We start from the raw sequence: 12,841 nt of genomic DNA, 5'->3' as shown, positions 1-12,841 counted from the left end.
ATAAATTTATCGAGACGTGCAATTAACTAAAAATTCCTAATTTAGTAGTGTTATTAAAATAACAAAAAATTTAAATGTATAAATAAAAAAAGGCACAAATTACGAGAATTAAAATATATATTTTTGCCAAAATTGTTCGTTAGAAAGCATGGCATGACATATGATGGAGAATTAATTTTGCTTGACGTTTTGTCATGTTCACCTCCGCCCCTGGGCTCTTGTGTTGCGTGGGCTCCGCTCCATCTTGGGTCTTGACCAGTCCAGTCCAGTCCCGTCCAATCCAGTCCACTCAACTTTTATTAAAACAAATATCAATTTTCAACAAAGCAGATGCCACCTGTTGTGTTGTTTTCCCAGCATGTCACCTAAATAAACAATTAATCTAATCAAGCATTTTTATTCATTAAGAACATGCTCCATTTAAATTACAAAATACACCATATTAACCAATGGAATTCTGATAATTTATCTAAGACCAGTCAGGCAAAGGGCAAGGTCATAATTTAATTTCAATCACTCAAACCACCACTGATTTAATATTGGCTCAAAATTTTGAATAAATTAATACAATTTATATTTTAATAATCAATATAGTATTAATTAAATGACCCAATTACTTTCATTATCTCCTAAGTTTTTTTTTTTTTTTTTTTTTTTTGAGTTCTATAAATACGCATTAGTTTCCATTAAATTTCATTAAACAGTATACATTAAAAATGCTTCTTTAGAAGAAGAGAAGGTAACATGATCCGTTCCAGTAATCAAACCCTTTCCAGATCCATTTAACTAACTGGATTATAAAATAGAAGATCCATATAGAGATCAGATGACGCCTAATCTATATTTTTACTCTGCGAGAGAGAGAGAGAGAGAGAGAGATAACTGAACCACTATTAGTGGCCTTCCCGGCACTCTGAAAATCTCATAAAACACATCTCAGTTTGCTCAGAGAGAGCCACCACCACCACCACATCACAAACTATAAATCTTCATCATCTTCATGTTTGATTTTTTAACTTCTCAAACAGTCCCTCCTATTCATCTATCCTCTCCTCCTTACCCTACTACTACAGCAGTACCGTTAGCAGTAATTTTGGGCTCACAGTTAGCCCATGATTTTTAAGTTAAAAACAGTCGCCCCGCCTCGCCTCGCCTCGTTTCTCAGCCAGCTGCGACCGCGTCTGTTCTCGGGCTGGCACTCAGAAGCTGCCGGAGTTTTGCACCTCCTGATTTTGAATTTTTCTCAGGCACTTCGCTGCCTTCGTCGCTTCTGTCAACTGATCCAGAATTGTCGACTCTAGAAAGGAGGTTCTCTGTGCCCAGCGGCAGCCTCTTGTCATCTACCTCTTCCATTTGTCCTCCTCCTCGCGCACCTTTCAGTTTGTCCTGAGTTCAACAAACCCATAATCACACATGAGATCCTGTGGTGACGGGATACATATACAAACTTCTTAATTATATGGGTTTCGGATCAAATCAAAAATTGTTAATGCATTAAATAAGATTGTATTGTACCATTAGCTTAGCATTTTCAAGCTTCAGCTTCTCTGAATTCTCAGTCAGTTGATTAAGTTCAGACCTAAGTGTCGTATTCTCAGAAGTAAGGGATTTAACTCTCGTTGCAAGTTCTTCGGCCTCAGCCTGGGGCAAGGAAAGGGAAAAACAAGAGTGGGGGAAAGGGCATTATTAGCCAGAACCATGGATTATAATTTGACTTTGGAGACCATAATCTACATAGCGACTAGCGAATGATACAAACTAACGGACACAGATTCAAGTCATGCACTTTCATATTTCATCATACCTGCTTCCTCAATCTGGACCTTCTTGCAGATTCTCGATTAGATTGTTTCCTCCTTTCTCGTTTCATCTCGCGCTCATTCTTGAGTACACAATCAAAAGCACAAAGCAGAAGTTCGATTCAACATACAAACTCTAAAATCCATGGGAGCATTCATCTGAGTCCACCCCAAACTTTTTGATGCACAAATAATGGAAGATGAGTTTTAAGAGCAGTAGTATCCAATAAGGACAGTCAGCATTTAAAAGGAACTTGGGCAAAAACAGTGTGGTTGATATACTTATCTTACATAATGCGCACAGCAGAAAAACGAAAATACAATGCATGCTCGTTGAAATGGAACTACACTGCAATGATTTCCAACAAAAGAAGCATCCTGCTGATCATACTCAACTTCATCCCAGAGGTCCAAGGGACATAACATTTTTTTTGCTAAACACAAGGACAACTTTCATTGAAGAAGGGATACTGACATATAACACGAGGATGGTGACAAAAAAAGAATCTGGGGTGTATTGAGACTAAAACAAGGCCAAGCAACACTGAAAACAAGCTAGAGGTAACCTGTTTCACATAATCTGAATTAGCTAAAATTTGACAAGTCAATCCAAGATGGCTTTACAAAAAGTACAATGTACTTCCATAGTGAGAATGATAAAACATAGAGTTAAAAAGATTTGCCTAGGATTAATCTGGAGTCTCGGGAGTAGAAAGGATTCAGAAAGGAAACAAGTTTAACGGTCATTTGTTAAGTAGCAGTTAGGTTGAATGTAATGGCAACTGCCATTCTGTTTATAAGGCAGTTTAATGGGTAGTTAATTCCTTGTAACGCCCCCCCTTATGTTCTATAAATAAAAGGCCAGGAGGGATCATTGAGATCACTGAATCATTCTGTATCATGAGAGAGATTGTGCATTGTGTGTGAGAGAAAAGTGATTGTTGAGCTTTGTAATCTCCAGTCAATCAGCTTGCATATAGGGCTGTGTGTGACAGTGCTTGTATCATCTCTTCGTATTCAAGATAGTGGAACCAACGCCTCAACAGTCTAGACGTAGGGTCATCTTTATTCAAAGGAGATTCGAACCAGGATACAGGATACATCGCGTGTTCTTTTGATGTGTGTGTGCATTCTTGTTTTTTTCTGTTTTTCAATTCGTGTTCTATTCTATCCGTGAGAGATCTTGCATACTTCTTTTGAGTGAAGAGTGTGTGAAGCGGGAATAATTGGGCAACATACAGGGTAACCTTTATCATTTTTGTGCTCCAAATTAAGAAAATTTCTAGTTTTTAGTAATTCTTCATTTACAGAATTCTTACCCTGAATGAATTGGATTTTAGTTTTTTCCCTCTTTTATCTTTTCTGATACCAGAAGGCATATGTGAACATAAATCCAATCTTTTTATTTTTATAATCTTTTAATTTTCTGCTTCTTTTTTTTTTTTTTTTGAAATGATTTTATATTATAATGTTTTTGTAAATTGAGGTTGTCTTTATACAAAAGAAGTGGTGATTAATAATATTTCATGTTTTTGGACATTATTTTATGTCTTATACATTCAAGACCCGTTTCCCATCCTTAAATTATGCCACGGAACTAGTATACTGTTAACATATCTAGTCCCCTTCCAAAACTGCAGCACCTCTGGAATGAATGATTTCACCAGCATGATCAGTGTGCATCTTTTGTGACGTTTGAAGTTGTGTCCCAATAAAGTGGCTGATCTCAACAAAGTACGTAAAATTCTCAATGAACACAAAATGTTAAAGAGTGATGCAGATGGCAAGAGGAGGAACATGTGCGGGCAGTACCTGTAACCAGGTTTCATTTGGCATTATTGCATAAGGTTGGGCAACATTGGTTGGGCTAGCCTTGGCATTTGCATTTGGAGGATTTTTTAGCTCCAATGCCATTGCATTCCCCATCACATTTCCTGCAACACTTGAAGGGGGGACTTCGATAACCATAACTTTATCAGATGCTCCATTCACTTCACCAGTTGGAACTGATTCAGTCTTGGCATCTCCACCTGATGGCATAACAAATCAGCAAACAAACAAATAAATGAAGCCACAACTGTTTCTTCAAAACTGTTTCCTTTACCTTCTTATGGTTCAAGTTTAGGGTTCAAGTTGTAGCTTTCAAGTTTGGTTGTTTCAGAAGGGTATAATACTCATAAATGAAATGTAACAACAAAGACTTTCGGAAACAATTAGACAACATTGCTGATTAATAATGACATTCTTCCTATCTACATTAGATTTTTCAAATACCAAGGACGAAGACATCCATATATCCATGCATCAAATCAAGTAAACACATACATGAGAAAAGTATGATATGCCTCAAATAACTAACCAATTATTGGTCTATTTCTTAAAAGCATGTGGAAAAAATAACTATGACTAAGAATAGGTACTGTTAAATAAGATAGGAAGAGAGCCTGGATGTGTAACTCAGGGGTACAGCGGTTCCCCTAAGAATCCTTTATGCAAATGTCCTGGCTTTCAAACGTTGAGTATGATCCCAGATTTGAACCTCCAAGCTGAACTTGAATACCAGAAATAGTATCGCATAATTTTTCATTCAACTTTATCTTCAGATTAATCACTTCTTAAGTCATCCTAACTTGAGATTACTGAACATAAGTTGGAACTAGATGGGAGGAAAAAGACATTCAGCAGATATTTCAACAAGCTTACAGTATAAGTTTGCTGGTGACACTATTCAAAACAGGTCTGTAACAAACACCATATTCAGAGCCTGAGACACTAATCACAAGGATGTCACAATCAGATCATCAAATATCATAAGCAAGCTTATACATACATATCGTTATGATAATATGGACACTTAAATATGGCGTCAATTACAATTTGATACTACCAGTCAGCATTTCTAGATAACAGAAGAAGTGTGGAAAAATCAGTCAGTGGAACATTTCAAGATTTAGGCCTTTAGCAGTTATGTCCCGAAGTAAAACCATGCAGTTTATTTTATTTACCATATTTCCAATGCAGAGAACACCAATTATCAACTTTCAGCACCAAAACTTGAACAGAGTAAGCAAACCAATTCAGTGTAATGTGGACAATTTTTAATCATCAGACTCATTTATATGTTTTTACCATGCCAAATACGCTGCATATGTTCAATCTATTAGGAGGAAAAGAGAGTCTAAGTGAACCAAGCAGCGGTTATTGTTACTCAAGAGTGATCTTAGTGAAAAATGAATAGTACCAGTAGTTGGTGTTTCCTCGCGGCTCCTTTTCCTGCCATATTGACCTGCCTGGAAAAGATGCAAGAAAGATGCAAGATCACTACATCAAACAATATTGGTATTTTATGCAATTCAACACGCCAAAAATATAGGTGATAGAATGTTGCATTTAAGCAGAGAGAAACTCTTACCCCTGCTGAATTACCATTACTTCCATCACTTGAACCCTCTGTCTCCGTGCTGTTGACATGTTGACAAAATTTAAAAGTTAACCTTGCTACAAGATGCCAAATAGGTAGCATACAATTGAGAAGGTTACATATCATAAAGAGGAAGGCAGGGTTTCAGACACATAAAGAGTACCATAGTGCTATTAAAATACAAATAAAAGCACATCTTGTTATCCTTGTATTAAAATTCAGCCAACCTCTGTGATTGTGTATGGTTAGCTCCACCCTCAGCACTGTCAGCATTACCATTGCCTATCGACATAGCTAGCCCATCAAACCCTTTCAACTTCTTCATTAAGCCTTGATCTGTAGTACCAGATGATTTTGTAGGTGTTTCTGGGTTTGGAGTAGCAGCCTGCATTGCTACCTAAAGTCAGATCCAAACAAACCCATGTGCACCTACACACCTAGAAAAAAATTATCCTTCTCATATCACAAATGTGATTCAAAATTCAATGAACATCACACTAACCAAGTCCCTGCACCCCCAGTAAAAAGTTGCAGATAAAAATGCTTTATTCAGCCCCTTAACAAAAGTCAAATGACCCATAGATCCATTGTACAACATATCATGACAACTCAATCTGGTTTTCAATTAATTCATGAACATTAAGTAATTCAAGAAAGAAGAAAAGGGCAACAAGCTACATTCATGGTGAACAAACTTCAAATTCCAGGATGCATAATTTCTTGTACACAGTTGAAACATTTTAGAAACCTTCCTTTTTTTAATTTTAGTTAATTGAAACAATTTAAAAATGTTATGATATGCCATGCTCTCATTTATAATTCCGATTATGATCTAAGATTTAACTAATTCTATCTTCATTCTATTTCCAAATGAAACCAGTAGAAAGTGGACTTACAAGAGAAACTCCAGGATGTGCATAAACCCCTCCATGTGCATAAATTGCTGCATAAGGTGACCCATATGGTGCCATCATAGGCTGAGAGAACAGAGAGTTTTAACTTTCTTAAGTTACAAACCATCCTATAAACAGCATTAGTATCTTGCTTCCACATCTAACATGACACTTCTGGTAGCAGAACAGGTCGACTAAAGTACAAGTTGATGAATGAATAGGAACAGACCTGTGGGGGACCCCACATATAAGAGTGTGGAGCATGACCAGGTGCAACAGCTGAGTTGAAATATGGTGGTACAGCAACTCTAGGACCATAATATGCCTGAAGGTGCAACAATCAATCTTAAAAAATCCCAGCTTTAATTGAGTGCTATAGAAAACAGTAAGTTGAATTATGTCTGCAATACACATGGTAAGAGGTTATATGGTTCATTGAAGAAGTAAAAACCTGCATGGCTGCCCAATCTGGATAGACATGAATGCTCGTCTGTTCCTGTCAATACAAAAAAGAGTGACCAATACCAGTTAGTGATATCAACAGCCAACATTATAAAATGCAGCTAAATACAGAGCACAAGTCAGCGCAAAACTGTTTTAGCAGATTAGTCAATAATTGTCAAGACCAAAATAAATGATTTTACTGAACTACATCGAACTTTAGCCTATTGTCTGTCTTCTTTTTGGGTAAGTAAAATTTACGTTAGCAACATACAGTTTTTAGCTTACCAGTGGAGGTGAGGATGGTTTCTCTGGCTTGGAAGTCTTTGTCTCGTCACTATTTCCCATGGCCAAGCACCAAACAGGGTCAAAGTGACAAAATAATTGTTTTGATGGCCACCTCGTTTCGTTCACTCTAAATATCAGTCAACTGCATTAAGGAGTACAATGTTGTGAGGTGTCAACAAACAAATGTCTGAAAGAAATACAAGTTGCATGTATTTAGACAAATGATCAATAGGTACTCGTCGTCTTAGATAAAACAAAAACTAGAAGTGTTTCTATCACAAAGTAACTAAAAATAAGAACAAGGAGAGTGAGTGAAAACCCAGCATTTGCAATCAACTTGAAATGCTGTAGCATTCCCAGCAAGACAAATGTGTGCGTGAGTGTGTTGGTGTTTTTTTTTTTTTTTTTTTTTTGTATAGGGGGATGAACTTCTGGGAGCATTCAATAATAACCCAAGAGATTGGATTCACATCATGAGCTCAGGACAAAGTTACCAGCAGAAGAAGCAGGGTAAATAATTTAGAAATGCTTCACACTTTTTTCCTTTTTGTTTTTGATAAATAAACAAGTGGATTCCAACTTCAAACTACAGTTTGAAGTAGTGTGTTAAAGAAGATTTTCCTTTTATTACTTTTTCCTTTTGATAAATAAACAAGTATCTAGATTATTGCTTCAAGCTACAGTAAGAAGGACAATACGTTAAGGAAGTTTTTCTTTTTCATTTTCCCTCTCATTTTCTAATCCCATCAAAAGGTCATGTAAATTTAACTTCAATCAGTTTATTTTCCTATATATTTCCTTTCTTTTCTTTTCCCCCCAAATCCTAGTCCAAAACATGGTTGAGAGTAAAGAATAAAAGTAGTCTCCTTGCCAAGGGCCAGAATGATGATGCTATTTACCTAAGCCCTCATTCCCAAAATTCTTCCTCAAGCATAACAATTTTTTTTAAGTGTGATTTGTAATAATCCCAATTTAATTACTAACAACAGCTAATCAGAACTACTTTTCAGTTTTCACTGAACTATTTTTTCTTTTCCTGTCCAACTGATAGTTCCCTCCCTCCCTCCCTCTCTCTTTTAGTTTCCCCTAAAAGAGAGGCACTAGAAAATCAATTTACAAAACAAATGAGACCCCAGTATATTTGGTGTTTTCCCTGTCAGGTCTAAAATATTAATCAACAGTCAGCAGAAAAAAAAAAAAAAAAAACTAGATTTAATAAGGTATCCATGATTCCATATCCTCAGAGGTTAAAATTAATAATCACAGAGCTGCAGATATGACCTTCCATTAATCAGAAATTGTGTCGGTTCAATATAAATAACAATTTAATGGTAAGACCCAAGTCACTCAACTAATAGCAGGTCACCAAGTATCAAATTGTCTTAACATCTCTTTTCCTTTTGACAAGTCAGATTGTCATAAAACCTTGCAGATCTTCAAAGTACATAACCAAATATAACAAGATTCATATGCACCCTACATACTTGCAGGTTTTCCAGCACCAGCTAGAATCTTAGCAAACTAAGCAAATTAAGAGACAAAAGAGAAAATAAAGAAAAAGAAGCACAACTTTCTCGACTTTTATCTTCCTTACTTACCATCACCATGACAACTAAAAATATTGAAGTTCAACCAATCTAGTACAACCACTTATTAAATTACAAAACTATCCTCGTAAGTGCGACTAGAAATATTTTCGTTTCTCTTTCCAAAAGACAAAAAATGAAAATTTCCAAAATTACACTAATCCGCTTCTGTGAATCGGCAAAGTACTCCCTTAGTTGAAACCGTTTCTCTTTTCCATGAATTCTTGTTTTCTCTCTCTGTCTCCCCCTCCCTCCATCCCTAATTCATAAGTTATAGCAATATTCCGTTGGAACAGAGGTAAATTATGGCCAAAGTCACGTCAAACCAGTATTTAAATTAAAATCATCAACTAAAAATATTCAAATTACGATCTACAACAGAAAACAAAATAAAAAAAGGGAACTCAATATATATCACCGAACAAAGCACTCAAATTCCCAAACTATAGCAGAAACAAAGACAAATTCGAGAGATCAACACAAGTTCCACCTCAAAGTTTTCCAAATTCCACATAGTAAATCCCTATTCAAACACGGAAATCCAACAAATCAAACTCCAATTTCCGCATACCCTCAACCTTTCTTTCCCAACGAGCTTCGAAAACTCGGAACCAAAGAAAGAACAAAACGAATTAGGAACCAAAGAGCTCCGAAAATCGCCAATGGCCAAAGCAAACAGAGAAATAAGTGGATATACTCGGGCCGAAACCCTAGCCTCTCAGCTTCCGCATTCTCTCTCGCTCTCTCTCTCTCTCTCTCTCCCCCCCCTCTCTCCCCCTCCCTCTCTCTCTAGAAACCGCAAGAGCTTTTTTTGCAGAGAGCATAAAGAGAGAGGAAGAGGCGAGGGAGGGGCAGCGGGGGTGAAGAAGGGAGGAGGAAGGAAAGAACCACGTCACGAGACACGTGGCCGTTTATAGGCGACCGTATGTGTGTACACGTACATACGATTGGGCCTATCCCGGTGGTTGAGCTGGCCAAATTTTTATTTATCCCAGCATTGGCCTCCGCCGTACACGTGTACGCTGGCCGCTCGATGACCGCCGCGCCGTGGACTAGGGTTTCGAAGGATACACGCCAGCGAATGGCGCGCCGCTTTCTTGCTGACGTGGTGCTTTGGGGGGCAATGAACTGGAATGGATAGGCACTTTGGAGTCCGCCATGGGCCAATCAACGCCCCCCAAAATGGGGGTCATTTTACCAATCTAATCTAATCTAAGGCCCTGTTTGTTAATGCAGATTTTTTGTCATTTTAATGGAGTTTTTAAACAATGTGGTGAAAAGTCGCGAATACCCTTCCTGTGCCCTGCAATATCCTCTCTCCATTTCATTTTCCATTTTGTTTCTCTCATGGTTTTAATGGGCGAAATTAGGGCGTTCATGGCCCCAAAAAAAATTCAAATACCTCACATTCATCCCATCAAATTCATCCAAATTGTCAAATTATCGACCAGTAAAAGAATTAATCTAATTTTAAAAATTAATTAAAATAAATTTATTTGTATTTAAAATTTCAATAAATCTCATCCGCTCAAATCTCAATTAAAATTATATTTTTTATAATTTAATTATGTATTTAGTCATAAAATTATAAATTTTAATTGATTCTTAAGTACATAATAAATTTACAATTTTTGATTTAATAATTTAAAGTAGTCTTTAAAATAATTAAATACCATTAACTTTTTTCATCACTGAATCCAATCATACTAACTAGAAACTGAAGTAGATTCATGTACAGTCACTGTAAATCAGATTCAGATTTATCTTTCTTGTCAAAAATAGTGAGACCGATCAAGAAGGGCCCCGCAAGAAATGACATCCGTAAAAAGTGAAGTAGATTGATTCAATTGACAAATCTCAAATTTTTTGATTTTTTAGGATAAAAATGTCATTTGTTGTTGATATGCTTTTTCTCTTTTTTATTAAATATTATTATAATTATTATAGTTGAAACAATCTAAATTATCTAAACTGCTAAATTATGATTCGTGTGACTTTAAATATTTGACAATTTAATTATAATTTAAAAAATAGACAAATTGGTAATGAAGGCTTGGTTTTAAAACACATTATAAACCAAACCAACATCCATATCAACTACTAAACACACACCCCACCCCCCACCCCACCCCTAGGTGTGCAGGAAAAGATTCACAAGATGTTCTGCACTTATAGGGCCCTTGGGATGGGGTGAACGGCAGTTGACTCGGTTTGAGGGTGGGGATGGGTATCCCAATAAGAATGTAAATGGGTCAGAATAAGTACAAGATTATTTTCAAAAGGGTCATGTTATACATACATTATTATATATATTTTATATTATATAATACATTATAAATAATAAAAATATCTCTCGTGTCTCATCGTCTCACCTCATCACGTCTCAACACTTTAAGTGAGGGATATTTTAGTCATATGCATCACCGCCTTAGATGAAGGGCATTTTAGGCATTTTAACATCTAGCATTTTTCTTTTCAAAATGTATCAAAACAAACATATAAAATAGGACTATACTATAGGTACATTATTATGTATATGTTGGGCTATATAATGCATTACAAATGACAAAAATACTTCTCGCTCCTCATTGCCTCTCCTCATTGCGCCTCACCGACTCGTGCCGTCTCTCCATCTCATTGCCTCATCTCACCACTTTGGGTGAGGAATATTTTAGATATTTTATATTATTGTATAGTTTAAAGTATACACAATGATATACTAATAGTATTTTTTTATAAAATAAGTCTAATTGATCCCTAATATATATATATATATATATATAAATATTTAACCTAACTTATTCAACCTATGTTATCACTTGACGTCTGTGTTGACCTTAAGTACAATTTTAGATCAAATAGTATGATTTTTATGCTTTTTGCATATGCATAAGTCTGAAGTATAATTAAATAGGTACATATTTGTATTAAATATTTTTAAAATTAGGTCGCTTGGGGATCAAGCGGGTTGAGCACGCCTCGTTGCGTACCCAACGCGTAGGACAAGATAAAGATAGGGGTCGATTCGAAAAATATTTTCTAAGCTAAATTATCATTAATGATTTGCTTATCTTTAAAATTATAATAACAAATTATCTAAATTACAATTTAGTCATTTTTACAATTTTCATATAATACTTAGTAATAATAAAAAAAGATAAAATATAGCAAAAATTTTTACTTTGTTTTAAAATATAAAATAAATTAAAATGGTCTATTAAACTAACTCACTCAAATTACTAACTAGTATGCTTCAAATAAAAAAAATTAATGGCATTTTTATTTTTTTTTTTATTGTGGGATGCTCTAGGAAAATCAAACCCAAAAATCTTAAAATTCATGGAAATATTCCTAATAAGCCGAGGATCCGGATGACCCCGAAAAGTTTTCTAGGATAAGAGTCTCCTAGAGCCTCCGAAGAGTCTCCAAGACAGCATAGCCCTTAGTTTCCCCAAAGCCCAAGACTCAGAGTCTTTCGAGCCCAAGTCATCCGAAGAGTCTTTGGACCCATTTAAAGAATACTTATCGAGGGACTATTATTAGTGTTGCGTGGCTTGATACTATATTTGGATGACATCTAGCAGACTTGTTTGTAATGCATTAATTGTACTTTTGTATAAATTAATAAAAGATAATATTTTTTTCTTTCATATTTTCTCTAATCAATCATATAAATGAGTTCATGGATCTTCTATGTGAGAATCTTATTCTCAATGTATTGAGATTGTGTGATAGTATTCTTTAGTAACAAAATATTTTAAACTATTCTTGGTTCTTAAATTCTTTGGGTGGGGACTTTGATTAATCAAGTATGGACTAATATAGGGGTTACTACCTCGTTCAATATGAGGATACTGATAGAAAGATAGTGTGTCACGCACCATATGACATGAAATGTCAGTAGTAAACTTATGGATGGTCGTTAAGGAACTATCAGTCGAATGTAACGCCGATGACTAACTGCATGGCTTGGTGGACAATAGTCGTGTCATCAAGTTGCGATGGTGTGTTAATCCTTAGACTTTAACCGACATGGTACCTTTTGTATTGGTGTACATGATTTGCTAATAAACCAAACCATCCAATTGGGAGGTGGGAACTTTCATCTATGTAGTTCCATATTGCTAGTATATGGAGATAGGTGTTGGGAATAGCATTCGTCGCCCTAGTCGGTATTTGATGAAGTGATTGTTCTGTGTGATCTACTATTAGTGTGATGGGACAGTCCCTATCCAAGCCAGATTAAAAGTCAGGAAATGTACTTCCTAATATGTCATCTAGTTACACTAATGAGGTCTAACACATAATTACCTGAGTTTGTGAGTTTGTCACTCCATGACTATTGCTTAGTCAGGACGTTAGGTGATAGAAAAATTATAGCACACGGTAATTGTCAACTGTAATAGGTTCACT

At 35.8% G+C, this 12,841-nt stretch overlaps 1 protein-coding gene across 4 annotated transcripts; it reads right to left on the bottom strand.

Annotated features, from left to right (window-relative positions):
- Positions 1 to 873: 873 nt before the first annotated feature.
- On the bottom strand, positions 874 to 9,297 carry LOC127801816 (common plant regulatory factor 1-like). Of its 4 annotated transcripts, none has more exons than XM_052337244.1 (12): positions 8,919 to 9,292; positions 6,843 to 6,984; positions 6,565 to 6,609; positions 6,343 to 6,438; positions 6,117 to 6,197; positions 5,448 to 5,605; positions 5,212 to 5,260; positions 5,041 to 5,089; positions 3,612 to 3,829; positions 1,805 to 1,882; positions 1,516 to 1,641; positions 874 to 1,386 (listed from the first exon to the last, which is right to left on the bottom strand). In XM_052337244.1, the coding sequence occupies exons 2-12, from the start codon at positions 6,900 to 6,902 to the stop codon at positions 1,162 to 1,164; spliced, it is 1,185 nt and encodes a 394-aa protein (XP_052193204.1). In that variant the 5' UTR covers positions 6,903 to 6,984; positions 8,919 to 9,292; the 3' UTR covers positions 874 to 1,161. The 4 variants fall into 4 exon arrangements, with proteins under 4 accessions (XP_052193204.1, XP_052193203.1, XP_052193205.1 ...); XM_052337243.1 differs by having other exon boundaries at positions 9,000 to 9,292; XM_052337245.1 differs by having other exon boundaries at positions 9,007 to 9,292.
- Positions 9,298 to 12,841: the final 3,544 nt, after the last annotated feature.

This window comes from Diospyros lotus, chromosome 5, assembly GCF_014633365.1.
Source record: "Diospyros lotus cultivar Yz01 chromosome 5, ASM1463336v1, whole genome shotgun sequence".
Lineage (NCBI taxonomy): Eukaryota > Viridiplantae > Streptophyta > Magnoliopsida > Ericales > Ebenaceae > Diospyros > Diospyros lotus.
Note: the sequence above shows the minus strand (reverse complement) of the source record. Positions and strands in the feature narration are given on the sequence as shown.